The sequence below is a fragment of the Coccinella septempunctata genome, chromosome 2, assembly GCF_907165205.1.
Source record: "Coccinella septempunctata chromosome 2, icCocSept1.1, whole genome shotgun sequence".
Classification (NCBI taxonomy): Eukaryota; Metazoa; Arthropoda; class Insecta; order Coleoptera; family Coccinellidae; genus Coccinella; species Coccinella septempunctata.
The window spans coordinates 2701888-2720435 of NC_058190.1; the positions used below are offsets into that span (position 1 = coordinate 2701888).

Consider the following 18548-nt stretch of genomic DNA (forward strand, 5'->3'; position numbering starts at 1 on the left):
GGTTGGGAATGGGTACCTCCCGAAGGAATTAACAGATAATTACAGGAATGTTAAACAAAAATCAATAACGAGTAAAAGGAATTGAAGTTTCAAATCAAGATGAACTTCACCTTTGAACAAAAATTTCACATGAATAAACAATTAAGAGGACAACTGACGCGTATTTGCGGCTGTTCATCTTAATACATTGAAATAATAATAATTAGGTTTTCATTGATACCTTAAGACATTAACAATGTATAGGACAAGTCAAATGAAAAATAGAAAAATCAATTTTCGGCTACTTATTTTACCATGACATAAATCGAAAATCCTGTAGTAAACTTTTCGCATTAATTCACTCAAACATAAAATTCTCAAATGCCACCACCTTTTTGGGTCTCCCAATAGAATGAAATTCTTTGTTTTCCTCTTCCTTCACAATCTTTCTGATTGTGGAAATATTCAGCTGAAATATAAGTCGTTCAGATTCAGATGGAACATTATATAAATTCTCTTACATTGAATATGTTCGCTACCGTCTGACGTATTGTGGATTTTAGAATATCATGTTATAACTATTTGAATGAGCGCACCTGAATTCTAAATAGCACTTCCTGAAACCCTGTCTCTTTTTTCAATCACTTTCGCGTTTTCGTAATAAAAATTGATATTAATTGTGGCAACAGCGTTATGACATTAACGACATTTCACGAGTGCCAACCTTACTCCGTTCTAGTTACAAAAACTTGAGAAAATTATTTCATGGCCAACCGACTGCTGAAATAAATGTGAAGGCAGTATAGGTAATATTTTTTTTCCGCCGACCTCTTAATAATAGTACTGTTTAACGTACACGAAATTAGCTGTTAATAAATTCTTTTATTGATTAATTTCCTATTAATGCATTATTGTCATGGGTAATCGAACATAGAAGTATTCAGCAGCTTTCCAAATAATAATTTCATTTTTAAGTAGCATTGATTTTCGTGGTACCTAGCGGGTGAATTAAGAAGAGATGAATTGTGGAGCTTGCAGAAAAATTATGATGATTAGAGAGTAATCAATATATCTAGGTACTACAACTCCAGCTTCCACCAGCTGCACACATTCTTTAACAGATATAATAGGGACTGATATCAAAGTGATTTACTCAAAATGTCACAACTCGAAAATGCCCTCTATGGACTTCTCGAATTGTTCGATCGGCCGCATAAATATCAACATTCCGATATTAGCATAGAAAATTTATAAGGTGTCAAATTTGACTAGGTATCGATAGAAAATTTTTGCAATCAAGATTTCACATAAATTCGAAATTTGGTCGACGGAAAAATCTTGTAATCAACTCGTTTATTAATTGAGCGATTAATGATCTCGTACATTAACGTGCTCGCTTCGCTCACACGTCAAAATATCTCAATCATTAATCGCTTTTATTAATAACCTTGTTGATTAAATAACTATTAATCAACAAGGTAATGAAAGCGATTAATGATTGAGATATTTTAACGTGTGAACGAAGCGAGCACGTTAATGTTCGAGATCATTAATCGCTCAATTAATAAACGAGTTGATTACAAAATTTTTCCGTCGACAACATTTCGAATTTAATGTGAAATCTTTATTGCAAAAATTTTCTATCGATACCTAGTCAAATTTGACACCTTATAAATTTTCTATGCTCATATCGGAATGTTGATATTTATGCGGCCGATCGAACAATTCGAGAAGTCCATAGAGGGCATTTTCGAGTTGTGACATTTTGAGTAAATCACATTGATATCAGTCCCTATTATATTTGTTAAAGAATGTGTGGACCTGGTGGAAGCTGGAGTTGTAGTAAATAGATATATTGATTACTCTCTAACCATCATAATTTTTCTGCAACCTACACAATTCATCTCTTCTTAATTCACCCGCTAGGTACCACGAAAATCAATGCTACTTAAAAATGAAATAATTATTTGGAAAGCTGCTGAATACATCTATGTTCGATTACCCATGACAATAATGCATTAATAGGAAATTAATCAATAAAAGAATTTATTAACAGCTAATTTCGTGTACGTTAAACAGTACTATTATTAAGAGGTCGGCGGAAAAAAAATATTACCTATACTGCCTTCACATTTATTTCAGCAGTCGGTTGGCCATGAAATAATTTTCTCAAGTTTTTGTAACTAGAACGGAGTAAGGTTGGCACTCGTGAAATGTCGTTAATGTCATAACGCTGTTGCCAGTTTTCTTAACAGCTAATTTCGTGTACGTTAAACAGTACTATTATTAAGAGGTCGGCGGAAAATAACTATTTTCGGTGAATTCTTTTGAATTCCATTAATTTCTTTATTATTATGACCGAATAAGCTGATAACTTACTTCCCTCAATATACTTCTATACTTATATTTTATTGCATATAAATCAGTTCTCCCTTTTTATCGTTGCGACTTCTATTCTCCCCGTTTTGGAGACAATTTTTAGTATGGCTTTCGTTTTCATTCTCTCTACGCGACCATCTAACCATCCTGTATAAATAGTGCGTTGTACTTAAATTATTTTCACGTCCTTTTGAAGATACCCAATTAGCTACCTACTGCTCTTTCTAATTCAGTCAGTTCTGTGAAACTCGCAGCGAAGCAATAATAAAATCAAGTTCATCTATTTTCCTTGGGATGAAATGTTAAAAAAATTACCTTCCATGTGGTTAAAATCTATCACAAATGAACTTACCTCAGTTTTTCGATTTCCTAAAGAAGTATTCCTGATTCTATGTAGAGATTTATTGAAATTATTAATGGTTTTCCTCATCTTAGGACCATATTGTCTCGCTACAACATTCCTTATTGCATTAGCTGTTTCCTTTTCCTCCTCGTTCAGATGGTCTTTTCTGCAGTAGGGAAATATTGGAGCGGTATAATATTCTAGAGAAGGTCTCAGACGTTTTTTCTCAGAGCACTTTAAATTAATACTGGGCTGTCTATCCTCTTCATATTCATCAAATGAATCGTTCATTGTACTATTTTCGGAAAACAGAGTTTCTTCCCAGAATTTTAACTCCTCCTCGTTTGCATCCATCAAATGTGCAAACTTTACTGGAGGCACAAAGGAATTCTTAAAATCACTGATATCTTCAACATCAAAAGCATCTCGGAAGCTTGATGATATAGAATTTCTTCTAGAAGTTTCATTGGATTTTGTGTAATTATCAATGGAGGTTGAATCGACAACAGATTTCTTTCTGCTCGTTTCTGCGAATTGAGCAGTACTTAACGGTAAAGGGAAAAATTGTTTTTCCAATTCGTCGATAGATATCGAGTGTTCTTCATTGAAGCCGGAATCTGATGTGTCGAATGAACGAATAGTGGAGTCCATGGAGTTTTGGTATTGTTGTTTATAAAAATTGTCTTTCGAAGGACTCGGAAGTGATGGTTCGTATGCTGCATCTTCGAGTTCCTTCCAACAGGACGATGGGGACTTGCATCCCTTTGAGATTCTTCGGGGCAGAAGAGAATAATCGGATTTTCCATGAAAAGTAGCAGGAAAGGATGACGTGTCCGGAATAATTTCTTGTGTTAAATAAGCTGACCTGACACCCATGTCGTCCTTGATTGTTTTTACACTGAAAAGGAGGTCTCAAATTATTCATGACATTAAAATGAGAAAAGTTTGTATGATGAGGAGTGAATTTCTTATCTGTACAGGATGATTAATTAGAAAAATGCCTCCCTCTTAATATTTTTCTGCCACTGTTTTAGGAAAAAGGCAAATTTCGAAGGACAATGAATTTAATTATAAACTAGCTCAAACTCAAGGTTCCGCTTGCGTATTATATAATTGAAAAACCCTTTAGTGACGATATAATTGTAATAATTCGAGAAAGCATATGAGCAGAAAGTCAACAAACCTCCCTACGAAAAACTAAATCGAGAATAAGAGTAATAATAATCAACAACAACAATCAACATAAAAAAATTAATAAGCATGTAACGAAAATACCCACGGAGAAGAAAACTGAGAACAAACTCCAATTATTTCAAATAGCATCCTTTTCCAAACATTATCGATCATGCCTCTTTTGAAACTCGCGTATAAATAAACGTCACATGACACTATACGATCCCAGTAAGAGTATTTCTTGCCCAAATTAGTATTTCCCAACCGATCGCGAAATATCCATCAAATAACTATTCTGTAGAGAAGCAATTTGTGCCACAGATAAGGGTCAAATTCATTTTGATATACAGGGTGGACCAACGGTAAGGAAATTAAATGATACACCCCTATTACAGTGAAAGTAAATATATTGCAACTCAAATGAAAAAAAAAACTAAATAAAACTTTGATTTCTTTCATTCTTTGGTGATTTCTTTGTGGAAATAACGTAAATAATCGAAAAATCGGCATATTTCCTGCTGCCAATGCGCCGCTTGTATCTATTCGGCATTGTCCCAAGTCACCCTATGAAACAACAAAATAAATGAATGAGATCCGTGTTGCCGTTTGCTTTGTAAATAACCTTGTTTCATGGCATATCTACATAATATACCAATATCCCACGTATCCAGAAAAAAATTACACTTGCACAAAGTGAAACACATGTACTTATAGAACAGTAGAAAGTATAAGGGCCATAAAAACACGCGCCTTTACTCTCCTGAATTCGTTAATTTTTTCTGTCAATTCAAACGCTCTAGTCACGGCAAACTCAACAGGAATTGTTTGTTAAACTAACCGATGAGACGCTACACAATCTTATAAGTTTGCCCCTTCCCTCATAAATGGTAAGAAACAAAGAAATCTACAAGGGGGTAATTGTCCCAAGTTACAGGATTGTCCCATGTCGAATTTATCACGAGAATATTATTCATGGCTGTATCCCGTTGCCGGGAATGAATCTACAAACAGACGAAAAAAGGGAAAAAACAAAAAGAAAAGAAAAAGAAAGGAAAAAAAAAAACAAGGTGCAAACAGACTTATAATTTTTCAGGGCTAATTGCGACCGTGTGCTCTCCTGTGACTGTGGAGACCCAACCGTGACCTACATATCCTACCACACTACGGGCATGGATAGTCACCAACCAGATCTGGCCGCCGCTGTATTCTTCTCGAGTCTCTATTATAACTGTGCACCATAGACCTCCACTGTGACCTGTCTAACGCTAGTTGTTCCCAGTTATGATTGGCATTAACTGATTTTAGGGATTGATGTAGTGTATCCTTAAACCGCTTATATCTACAGGCCTCCTGGTTTCCGGGCTCCCTCAGTGAATTCGCCATATAGAGCTATTTTGGGGAGTCTTGTGTCTTGCATCCTCGAAATGTGGCCGCTCCATCTGAGTCGGGCCCTCATTACTTGAGTCTCAACTGTCGTACAACCCGCGCGCTGCAAGACTTCTGCATTCGAAACTTTGTGGAACCATCTGATGTGCCGAGAATATTATTGTACTGTACAGGGTGGACAAAATTGGTGATACCTGAACTACAACTTTAGAATCCAACGCGATAGGAAAGAATGAATGTACCATTCATGTCGTCTTTTTTCGAGAAACTAATAATGCCATCAACTGAATTTCTCTATCTTCTTTTGTTTTTGAGTTTTCAAATTTGGTCATTATCTCCGTTTCTGTTTGTGCTAGGATGTTGATATTAAGACATTATACAGACACTTTTTTATAGCAATACGGTGGCGTACTATGATTTTTTCCTACAGGTTTATTTGCTGAGCTATAACAAAAAGTTGTGTTTATTCTAATGGAAACAGTAGTTCAATATGACTTAGAAAGAATCGCCATTTTTTTACCGTTTCAAAAAGAAATTATACATCACAGTCAGTCTTTCTGAGTCATTTTAAACTATTGTTTTCATAAGAAAAAATACATCTTTATATTATAGCTCAGCAAATATTCCTGTTGGAAATAATCATAGAACGCCACTGGATTGCTATCAAAATAATATCTCTATAATGATTTCATTTCAACATCCTAGCTTAAATAGAAACGGAGATAATGACCAAAGTTGAAATTTTAATTTTTACCTATAACTCGAAAACAAAAGAATATAAAGGAATGCAGTTGATGGCATTATTAGTTTCTCTAAAAAGGAGGATCGTAATGTGCCATGCATTCTCCTCTATCTATCTCGTTGGGTTGAAAAAGTTGTAATTCAGGTATTACCAATTCTGCCCACCCTGTACAGATGATAATGACTGAAGGCATTCAGAAATGCAATATATTCATAGACATATTTAACACATGGACACGGCGTAGAGAGAAAGGGGGTGCGGCCGAAATAAGATAGAGCTAGTATGGGCAAAACATTCGTTTGCACTTTGTATTTATCGAAATTTTCAGAATTTTCTCATTAATTTTAGATCAACTTTGAATGTCGTATCCTTTTTCTATTATGAAAGTAATAATGGTGTCCTCGTAGAGTGCAATTAATAGTACGAAATGAGTTGAAAAGACAGATAAAGTGAAATTTCACAGGTATAGTAACTTCGAATGTATTGATCGATTTATTATATCATAGTTGAATTATTCATTTCAAATCAATAAATGTATGTCAATTCTTTTCTCATCTAGCTAAAATAATACTCAAGAAGCACTTGAGATTAGAAGAGAAAATTAGTATGCTGATTGTAATGTCTATTTTTCAACCTTTTTATCAATATTGATCAATGAAATATTTTTTCAGATATTGAACAAGAAATCAGAATATTGTGTTGGCTAAAAATGTGCTCAATTGTTTTTATTCAAATCAATTTATTTACAAACTTTTCATGAACTTATCTGTTGTATTTTCCGAGGAATAGTTGCCGAAAGCAAAAATTGTGCTCTTTAGTTCTAATTGGATCATTAAACGCAATCTAAATGATACTAATATTGGTTCAATTTTTTATATTCGATTATAGGTACTTGTTTTCATCTCTAACGGGCGCAAATATACAAATATAGCTCGGAAATTAATACCATCTTGACCATACTAGCTCCATCTCATGTTGGCCGCACTCGTGGCTATTGAAACTCACTGAAAGGGCGCGTCCATGTGTTTTATAGGTCTATGAATATATTATATTTTCATTTGTTCTGTGAAAATAAAACGATGGAAATGTTCAAAAATTGCATATTGGCTTTTAGTATTCATTAATCCTTGGTTTACTGCAGCCGTAAAAATAAGGTCGGTATTTATACCTTTAAAACTAGGTGAATACTGTTGTAGGTATCCTCATATCTGAAAGCCAGATGTTCAGTCGTCCCATCGTTATTCCTTAATAACTTTGGAATTTCCGTGAATAATACCAAAATTTTGTCGTGTTCGTTTTGGGTTCTATTATTTTCTGAAATGCAGAATATTTCACTTCTGTATTATGCATTATGATGAAATCTTTTTAACTTATTTCAGTCTACGCGGCATACTTCTTCCTTAGCTGGAAAAAAATAACGTAAAACAAAGAATAAGTACCAACGAAGTCTACGTAAACATTTTGAACAGGCAATCAAACCCGCATATGTGAATGGATCCACGTCCCAAACGACCGTTCAGATCTATCAGTCGCGGCTTTCGGACGTATCTGATAGTTTTTTCGAGCTAAGGGGAATCATACTGGTGAAATAGTATGAAGCTCTCAATTTTGATTTATTTCTACGGTAAAGTACCATCTTTATCAACTTTACTACCTACCTGAATTAACAGCACCACACAAAGGTCAAACAAGGGAGCCAGATCAAAACATGACCATATTTTTACTGTCCGTATAGATTTATGGGCGCAATTTCGAAAAACCGGATTCTTTGCTGTTGTTCAATTTAAATAATTGAATTATTGAATTGAAATAATTTAAATTAAGCGGTTCTTTTAGATCCAAATACTTGAATTCTGAATGATATCTTCGAGCATTTAATTTCATTGAGTTGATACTCAATGATGATGATATTGAGAGTGAGTTTCCCACAACATTGATTGCTCAATCAACGATTTGACAGTTGATGGATTCCATCAACTTCGCTGATTGGGGTCGCTGAGTTCTAAAAAATTTCAAGATCCTATTTTGATTTCAAGACAAGATCAAGATTTCTTGTCAAGGAAACAAGAAATCTTGAAATATGTTGTCTAACCATGAATAACCTAACATGTGTTCATTTGTGAAAAAGATTACCTACATGTTGTAACATAAAATACCTATTTCTATTTATTACACACATTTTCTGCTAGAAATATGTAAATTGAGAATAATTAAGGATAATCTTGTTGATACTCCAATTATTGGAATCTAGATTTTCAATTTTTACTTTCAGGCATACACTTTCTTGTGTTTATGAAAACAGACTACAATTTTGTCTTATTTATTACTTTCGCCGTTGGTACTTATGTCCCCTATATCTAGCATTGGTGAATGCTGCTGCTTCTTCTCGCAAGAAAACGGCAGAGATTATTTTGTATGTAACTGAACAGAGAATTCTACCGAAAGTGCGTATGCAACGGTGAATAATTCAAAGCGCATGAAATCTCGAGTAAATTTTCTAGAGAATTCTCGGCTGTTGCAAACAGGCTTTAGTGAATCTTCTGAGTCTGAATCGGAGCGAAATGGCTCATCAGACGTTCTGTTTACTGGAGAGTCAATGTCACTTATGATAAAATAAGACTACCACTCTGTGATATTCAAGAGTAGGTATAGAAAGAAGTTGCAATTCAGTTGCAAAGTCAAGTTCAATTGGCAGAACTGGGTCCGTTAGCATTGTCGTTTCGGTAGATAATAGTAACAGATAAAGTTAAAAACAAGATAATTTAAAATAACTTCAACTGTTATGCCAAAACGTTGTTATTTTTCAGATTGCACTGCCTGATTTTATGATATTACGCCCTCGGTTACGCCAATGCGCGCTTGTGTGAAGGGATGGTTAATGGCCAAAACCGCATCCTATTTTTTTTTTCAAGTAATAATTGAAAACTCATTCTTTTGTCAACCTAAACAATAAATGACATTTTACTTACTAATTTCCGGTCCAAAAGAGAACTATTTTTGAAGGCGAGTACTTTTCGTACTGATTTACTTTTCGTCCGGCTGTTCATCACTAAGCAATGAGTATGTTAGATCCCGGGGTGATTGAATCAATTTTGTGAAATCAACTTTATGAAAACATAAGTGCCTGTAACAATAACTGTCATTTGATGTTGTCAAATTGATTCTTTACGCAATCGGCTAGATTTTACCAGAGAATTAGGTACGTGGTCTGAATGTTCGTGTTCAGTATAATCAAGAATGAATATTGATAGCGATTTGGATGACAGTAACGCTTAACCAGAGCTCAGATAATTGGCAATTACGGACACTAGATGAGGCCATAAATCGGATAACTTCTTACCTTCATAAAAGTATATGAGATCGACGAAAAAATGTAATATGCACCTCTGCAAAAAACTGTCTATATTGTCTCGCGGGCTTGCTATCCTCGGCTGCGCCTCGGCTATCAGTTTGCAGTCTCGACTCTAATAGATAGTTTTTCGTCCTTGGTACATAAATAACAATTTCGGCTCTTTGAACTGGCGCCTCTATTTCGTAAAGTTTCAATGATGTCGAAAAACGAATGGGACATTGTACAGGGTGGGCAAATTTCGATGTTTTAGCACTACAGCTTTTAAACCAGTGGAGATAGACCAAATCTGATACCACATTGTCGTTCTATTTTTCCGAGAAACTTACAATAGTAGTAGTGATTTTTTGCCACTTTCTTTTGTTTTAGAGTTATAAGCAAAAATTCGAAAAATGGCGATATCGAAATAAATTTATATCTCCGCTAATACTGATGATAGAGCTCTGAAATTGAAACATTATACAGGCACTTTTTTACATAGAATCCAGTGGCGTGCTCGCCTTTTCAGCAGTATTTTTAATCACGAAGCTATGACACAAAGTTTTGTGTTTTTGAATGGAAACATTAGATTTCTGTGCAATTTTTTGAATGCTTAATTTTTACTGATTTCAAAAATATATAACATCATATGGTTTGTATCAATATAAATAATAGAAAATGGTCAAATCTATACTTTTTTCCAATATTTCTACGGTTTCAACTTTTGACGAGCACAGAAAAATAGAGCTTCCTATAACAAGAGCAGTCTCCTTCCGACAATGTCATTCGTTCTATACCTACTTTTTACCAATTTTCACAAAATTTTAATCTAGATATATTTCATAAATTTTTTTAATAATGAAAGGACTTATAGAAACTTATAGAAGGAGACAGTGGTAATCATACGATGCTATATTTTTCTATGCTCATCAAAAGTTGAAACCATAGAAACATTGAGTAAAAAGGTTTTTGACCATTTTCTATTATTTATAATGATACAAACCATATGATGTTATATATTTTTGAAATCAGTAAAAATTAAGCATTCAAAAAATTGCACAGAGAACTAGTGTTCCCATCCAAAAAACCATAACTTCGGGTCATAGCTTCGTAATTAAAAATCTTGCTAAAAAGGCGAGCACGCCACTGGATTCTACGTCAAAAAGTGCCTGTATAATGTTTCAATTCCAGAGCTCTATCATCAGTATTAGCGGAGATATAAATTTATTTCGATATCGCCATTTTTCCAATTTTTGCTTATAACTCGAAAACAGAAGAAAGTGGCCAAAAATGACTACTACAATTGTTAGTTTCTCAGAAAAAGAGAACGGGAATGGGGTATCAGATTTTGTCTATCTCCTCTGGTTTAAAAACTGTAGTGCTAAAACATCGAAATTTGCCCACCCTGTACAGACACTTTTTTTATTTAGAATGCAGTGGTGTCAAAGTTTTTTTTCAGTCCAACACTTGATATAGTAACTTTCATTTTTTTTAGTATACACTCTGTGTTGTGCTTTCATACATATTCTAATCCCATATTTTTGTCTGATTCAGAATACATAATATACGTTGTGTTTCTAATCGTTTTTCAAAAACACTCAAAACCTAGTTCGGTCAAGTTGGCAGATCATTTTCATTGTACCATTTAGATGTAAGAAAGTGAATATTTGATCTCTCATAAAATAATATTTGGTGGAGAAGAATTGGTAAAATTGGAAATTATCTAAAATTTCTGGATAATCGGGAAGAGTATGAAAAAAAAATTATGTTAGGTCATGGAATTGAAGAAATTTATTTTTTCGTCGACCTCAACATAAAATGACATTCTACGTAACTATTCACAGAACACAAATAATACTAATTCTCCAACGAAAAGCCGACATCTTTAATCAAGTATTTTTCATTCGCATCAAATACTTTTCGTCCGTAAACACTTTTCATCCGCTCTGTTTGTCAATTCAAATCAAATACGGCAGTGGCGATGAATCAATTTCTAGAGCCAGCTGGAGTTGAGCATGTGACAATAACTGTCATTTGCTCTTTTCAAATTAATTCTTAACAAAATCTGTTAAAATTTACGAGTGAATAAGGTACGTGGTCTGAATTTTAGTGTTCAGTAGAATCAAAAATGAATAGTGATAGCGATATGGATATCAATACTCCAGAGATGTAGAAATTGGCAGCTACAGACAGGTTGGATTTATAGCACATAACTAAATAATTACTTTCATAAAGGTATGAAAATTGGAAAAAACGAGGGAACATTAGGATTTATCCAAATTTTGTAAATGATGTTCCTAATTTTACTATTAATAATTAATAGTCACATAAATAACACATAGATAAACATTTTGTATGGCATGAAAAATTATTACCACCGTTGTCAAGGCAATCGATATAGTTTTTTGGTATTAATTTTGTTACTTACGTCCCTCGAAAAAGTCAAACTGTGGATAGGGTGGAAAAATAAAATGAAAGTATCAAAATGGCACTAAAAACCTACTTACCACAAATCTGGTGTTAATATCCGATCCGTATCGCTCAAACTTTTATTCAAATCCGAAAAAATGCCTGTTCACACACTGATCACTTTTACAGCATCAAATTGTTCCAAGAAAAAACTCTTGATTTCGTCTCTAAACGATCCGAAATTTCCGACGTAGCTATTCAAATTCTATTTACGAAATAATATTCATTTCACAAGTTTGGAATTGACATCACTGAAGATAAGAGAAAGCAACAGCAACTGACTCATTTTCTTGTGAAGTATACTTTGCGTGAATCTGACGGAACTGACTGATATTTACAAGTCTGGAGAAATCACAAAACAGAGCTTTTTGGATTGACCACGGTCAGCACGTCCCATTGCAATAAAACAGTATTAGGGAGGGCCTAAGCCGTCAACGCAAATAAGTTACAATGCCTTGTATTTTTTCTGGAATTCAACAACAATTTTCAAGGTAAAATCTGACTGACAACTTAAGAGTATAACAAAGACTTTGCACGCAGCACTTTCAAATTCCGCTGTGGCGGGAATTCAATCAGAGAATTGCATAATGATTCTCTTCTCCGAACTGACTTCATTGTCATAAGTTTATGTTGTAGTGAAATTGGATGTCACTTCGTAAATATGAAGATGTAAGGAAGACTGATTGAGTAGGAATCAATTTGCGTAATCGAACTATAATAATATCGATTTCCGTTGACCTCTTTATAATATATAACAAGTCACTCGTCGGTAATATACATTAAATCCCTCTTTTGACCCTTATTAATGTACGAATACACTTTAATGCAACATAGTAAAACTAATAAATTATCCAAATCGTGGCATTACTTTCACTATGAAATTCATTCGTGTAAGTCTGACAATTAGAAGAGAGCTTTCATAGTGAAGCAAGCAATTTCATACGCTATGATAGTTGGGGAGCCGACGATGCTAAATCGGGATTTACTCGAGCGTCGTGGAGACCTAGTGGATTTTGAAGATTAGATGGTAGAAAAAAAAAAGGTTCTATGATGTATGCACTTTCAGCGGTGGGGAAAGCATCTGCAGGGACTCAAAGATGTAAAAAAATCGTCAGGTTTACATAGTCGAGCGTGTCAGATTAAGATACTGTACATATATGCTCTCAGTGTCCCTGATAATGAATTCATTCTTATCTGACTTTTTGCGCGGTGGGACTAGCCGTACGGAAGTGTTGAAAATGGTAAAAGAGAAATTTTTTCCAGAGTGTCAGAATTTTGGAGGATGTTAATTGGACCCAAAGGAAGCTACTCTTCAAGGGACTGACAATCTAGACTTGACGCAAGGTCACAGCGGTCCTTTGAAAATGTGAAAAAAACCGTTACTTGTACATACTCGAGCGTGTCAGATTTTCATACAGATGGTTAATCTCGGTGTTGTAGACGTGTTGACCCATTTATCTCACACTAATCAGGGGGGGTTTTCTTAATCTGACACTTTGAAGATGATAAAAATGCTTTTTTCGAATATTTTCCTGCTTGTACCTATAATCGTTTTTGTATTCTTTATAAATGTTGTAGATAATAAAATTCTACAGAACTTTTGTCTAAAGCAATTTTACATACTCTTATCTGTTCTCGAATTAGAGGGCGATAATGACGAGGAGCTCAGCCACACATGCGAAAGGCCAAGGTCAATGTGGAATCCTAGTCTAATCTACATTCATCCAATTGTCAAAATTACAAAGTATTTCTATTCTATTTCTATTCTATTTCTATTCGAAATTAGTCACGAAAATTTTAGTGTTGTCTCTGACTGAACCTTAGAATCTCTCTACCGGTCACTCACATCGTCGGATGGAGAAAATGGAAAGTTACCACCAAAGGAAGCCATTGAACAATTCTGGACCGAACAATTATCAACGAAACCTCAGTTCAATGGAGATACCGGATGGATTGAAGATGAAAAATCTGAAGGTATAAAATATGAGCCGATGCAGCATGACATGATCACAATTGAAGAAGTAAAATCAGCTATCAGAGGACTGGAAAGCACCTGGACCTGATGGATTACAGAACTTCTGGATCAAGAAACTTTGGATCATGCATGACAAATTGACCTCCGCAATAAATGATGTCATTGAAAACCCTGAAAGAATGCCAGTATTCCTTACACATGGCACAACATACTTGTTACCTAAAGACCAAAGGAATACAGAAGACCCATATCCAAGTACCGACCAATCACATGTCTTCCAACGATGTACAAATTAATCACATCGTGCATTTCAAACCGAATTCACGACCATTGCGAAAGAAATAACATCATCGCCATGCAACAGAAAGGATGCACCGAAGACAGCCGAGGGTGCAAAGAACAACTAATAATAGATTCAGTTATCTGAAATCAAGCGTTCTCCAAGCGAAGGAATCTTTACGCTGCGTACATAGACTACAAAAAAGCATTCGATTCTATACCCCACGAATGGCTCTTGACGATCTTGAAGATTTACAAGGTGGATCCCAATATTGCTAAGTTCCTGAAAAACGCCATGTCAACCTGGCGTACTAGTCTTCAAATGAAAGCAGCAGATTACTCCATTACAACAGGACCTATTCCAATAAGACGCGGAATTTTCCAAGGAGACTCGCTGAGCCCTCTGTGGTTCTGCATGGCCCTGAATCCCTTGTCTCATAGATTGAATTCTACGGATTACGGATTTTCCATCAAGAGCGGCCGTAGAACTATGATGAAACTGAATCATCTACTTTACATGGACGATTTGAAACTCTTCGCATCTACCAAAAAACAAATGCAACAGATGCTGAAAATGGTGGAGGGATTATCGGAAGACGTCAAAATGAAGTTTGGATTAAAAAAATGTCGACTGCTGAACATAACGAGAGGAAAAATAGAAGATGGTACGTTCAAACTCAAGGAAGGTGCAGAAATTGAAGCATTGAAGGAAGGAGACACATACAAGTATCTAGGCATAAAACAGGCAAGAAAAATCAATCAGACCCAGATGAAGAAAGAATTAACGGAGGTGTTCACCCGAATATTGAGAAGGATAATGAGAACTGGTCTTAACAGCAAGAATCTCATAAAAGCGATTAACACCTACGCTTGCTCGGCGCTGAGCTATTCATTCGGTATCATCTCTCGGACGACCACCGATTTAGCAGCCTTACAGAGAAAAATAAGGACGATGCTGACTAAACACAATAAACATCACCCCAAAAGCTCAATAGAACGGACAGAGCTGCCACGACATCTTGGGGGTAGAGGAATTGTTGATTTGTCCAACCGTATGTCCCACTTCGAAAATATTTCCTGAGCAAGGCTGCTTCGTCAGAACTCCATCGAGTAGTTTGTGTTGCTGATAGTTCTACACCGTTAAAGCTACAACAGGATCAATTGGAAACCGTCGAACACTCTGCAGAAAGTAAAATGCAAAAACTGATTGGCAAACCTTTACATGGAAGGCACCAGAACGAGGTCAACCATGATTACGTCGACATATCTTCATCGAACTACTGGTTGACTTTCGGAAGGTTGTTACCTGAGACAGAAGGCTTCATGCTTGCCATCCAGGATCAGGTGATTCCAACAAGAAATTACATGAAATATATCGCCAAGGATGCTTCAGTGGCGGACGATAGCTGTCGTTATGGCTGTGCGACACATGAAACTACCCAGCACATCACCGGGGGATGCCAGAAGTTCGCGGGCACGGAGTACAAAAACAGACATGATGCTGTTGCCAAGACTCTTCACCAAGAATTGGCACTAAAACACCAACTTCTAAGTTCGAAAAAGGTTCCTTATTACAATTACCATCCAGATGCTGTGTTGGAAAATGAACATCACAAGCTCTACTGGGATCGCACGGTTCTGACAGACCGGAAAATAACCCACAATAGACCAGACCTCATATTGCTCAATAAGGATGAGGACAGGGCACTATTCATCGATGTGGCGATTCCAAATAATAACAATCTTCTAGATAGGCACACTGAAAAAATTTCAAAGTACGGAGATCTCGAGGAACAAACCAGCAGACAGTGGAAGCTGAAAGATATCAAGACCATCCCTATTGTCATTTCATCTACAGGCCTGATACCGAAGAAACTTCTAGAGAACTTGAGGAAACTTCAGTTGGATGAAAATATCTATAGAGTCATGCAGAAGGCGGTATTGCTCGGAACGGCGAGAACTGTACACAAGTACATGGGGAATGCAGAGGAACACCGTCTGCGCCGACAGGAAGTACGGGTGGAGCAGGAATCCAACCTACAGCAGGGAGGCGAGGAGCAACCCGGACCCGACCATCACCCGAAAACCTGGAAAGGGCTCCAACAGAGCTTAATCCTTTTGATATCTGAGATATCTGGGATAAGTGAATTTTCCTCTGGAGAGGAGTGTGAAAGCCGCAAGGCTAAAGGTTTATTTACTTGCACCATCAAAACATGAAAATTACATGGAAAGTCAAGAAATAACATAAATAGGCATATATACACATATGATATTAACTGATTGTATATGACAAATACTAATAGAATCAGACAAACAATGTGTTTCAACATTTAAAAATTATGGTCCATAAATTCCTGCACTGAATAAAAACAATTCTGCATCAGCATCCCTTTCAATGATATCAGAAATTTCTTTCCTCTTTGTTTTTTCAGAGAATTCGGCAACTTATTGTATAGTTTCGCACACAAGTAATTTGTACTTGTCTGGGTTGTTCCGAGACGATGATGTCGAATAAGTAGATGGTCTGTATGTCTTGTTCCGTAACAATGGAAGTTTCCAAGAGTTTTGAACTCTGAACTATTCTCGACCACATATTTCATACAAGCGAGAATGTAAGCAGATGGTAAAGTGAGTATCCTCTCTTGCCTGAATAAAGGCAATCCATCGAGTGAATTTTCGTTTCAGCATGTATCGCATTAATCGCCATATATCTCAAAAACGTTTGAACGTAGAAAAAATTGCTAGGTACAAGAAAGAAGAAGAAAATGTTATGTTCTAAAACTTTTATAATTAATGAGAAAATGATTGGAAGCCCAGGGGAGAAGATCCTTAGCTTCCAAATGAGAAAAAACGCCACCGCGCTCGAGAATGTACTCGTGACGTTTTTTTTTTGCAACTTTGGCGCCCTCCCACGCATTTTCGACACGCTAAAATTGTCATATTAAGAGAATATATACTTTTCAACGTGTAATTAACCACATAAGATCTTAATCTGACGCTCGAGTATCTACAATGACCTTTTTTTTTACTCTTCTGACAGGCTGTCCTATACAATTCCCCCTTTATACAGGTCTAATTTTTGGCGGAATACTATGTATTCTATAAAAGCTCACTTGTATTTTCTCTCTTCATGATTTCTCGGATTTAAAAACCAGATGCTTGCGTAATTTCTCTTAAAAAAAAATAATATTTTCAACGTCAAACTACAACGACAGGTCAATGTCACGAGCACAGATCCTTATGTTTTCGAAATACTGTAGAAATCAAAGATTATAGAGTAGAAAGATAGGAAACGCTCTCATATCGCTAGTACTAAAAACCGACCACATTTTGGCCAGTGAAAACACGCGTGACAATGAGATGGCGCTAAAAACGCACTGTCAATACAGAAAAACTTTTTAATAACATATTCTCGAGCCGCCACTGAAAGTGAATAATCAATACAGATGTGTGTTCTCCCGTTCTCCACTTTGGCGCGCTTTCCTGCCCGATGCAGCCGCCTACAAGCGAGGAAACAAGTAGTATGAGTTCCTATTGAAGCGAAAGATTGCTAACTATCAAAGATTATAGAGTAGGAAGATGGGAAACGACCCTACTAATCTACTATTTAAAACCGACTACACTTTGGGCCTGTGTTTCACATACTGAGAAATTAGATGGCGCTGAAATCGTAATGTCAAACAGTAAAATTACAGTTGTCTGCTTTTTAATTTAAGGGCGCGAAATTCGAATTTTATTCCTTGTATTGGATTCGAATCTCGATTTAGTCGAGACCAGAAAAAAACATCCTGAGCGACAAAACAAAACCAGGGCTTTGTTTCGTGATCAGGATGTTTTTTTTACGTAAACATTGTTTTGAATCAATTAATATTAATGAACTACTCTGTTAGATTTGCTATATTTTTATTCGAAATTCATAATAAAATATGACAGAATTGAAGATTTTACAGGGTATATTTAAAGGTGAGGTTTTTTTCGACATGTACAACTGGTGAGAATAATTGTGTCGAAATTCTCACCTTTGAAAACACCTGTATACAAATAATACAGCTTTGAATAAAGGATACAAAAGTACATATTGAATATTATATATCAAAGTCCTTATTTCTATGCAATGAATTTTTTTGAGGCAATAGAATTCGTTGAATTTGTACAATCTTTATCAGAAATCTAAATGAACAAATAATCGATATAGGTACCATATATCTTGCATTCCAAGGAGTTGATTGTTAATTTCAGTATTCGGATCTTTCTATCACTTCTGGGGAAAGACTTGGAAACACTCTACAGAGTGTGGGAACTTCTGTCAGGTACACTCGAAAGAATATCTGAAAAAGGGGAAGTTCTTGTAATCTACTTTCATAATAAAGCAATTAATTCAATATATTGCATAAATTTTGTCATATATAAGATGATAATTCATTCAATTATTTTTGTCACAGATATCTAGGATGACTTACCATCAGTATTTGTCGTAACACTTTCAATCTGCTTG

The 18548-nt window shown here is 35.6% G+C and overlaps 1 protein-coding gene across 1 annotated transcript; it reads right to left on the reverse strand.

Annotated features, from left to right (window-relative positions):
- Positions 1 to 2634: 2634 nt before the first annotated feature.
- On the reverse strand, positions 2635 to 17242 carry LOC123308723. The gene is made up of 3 exons (XM_044891513.1): positions 17167 to 17242; positions 2711 to 3599; positions 2635 to 2646 (listed from the first exon to the last, which is right to left on the reverse strand). The coding sequence occupies exons 2-3, from the start codon at positions 3575 to 3577 to the stop codon at positions 2635 to 2637; spliced, it is 879 nt and encodes a 292-aa protein (XP_044747448.1). The 5' UTR covers positions 3578 to 3599; positions 17167 to 17242.
- Between the last annotated feature and the right edge of the window lie 1306 nt (positions 17243 to 18548).

Excerpts from the sequence above, each read along its gene's own strand:
- LOC123308723 (XM_044891513.1), bottom strand. The coding sequence starts at position 3,577 with ATGGGTGTCAGGTCAGCTTATTTAACACAAGAAATTATTCCGGACACG.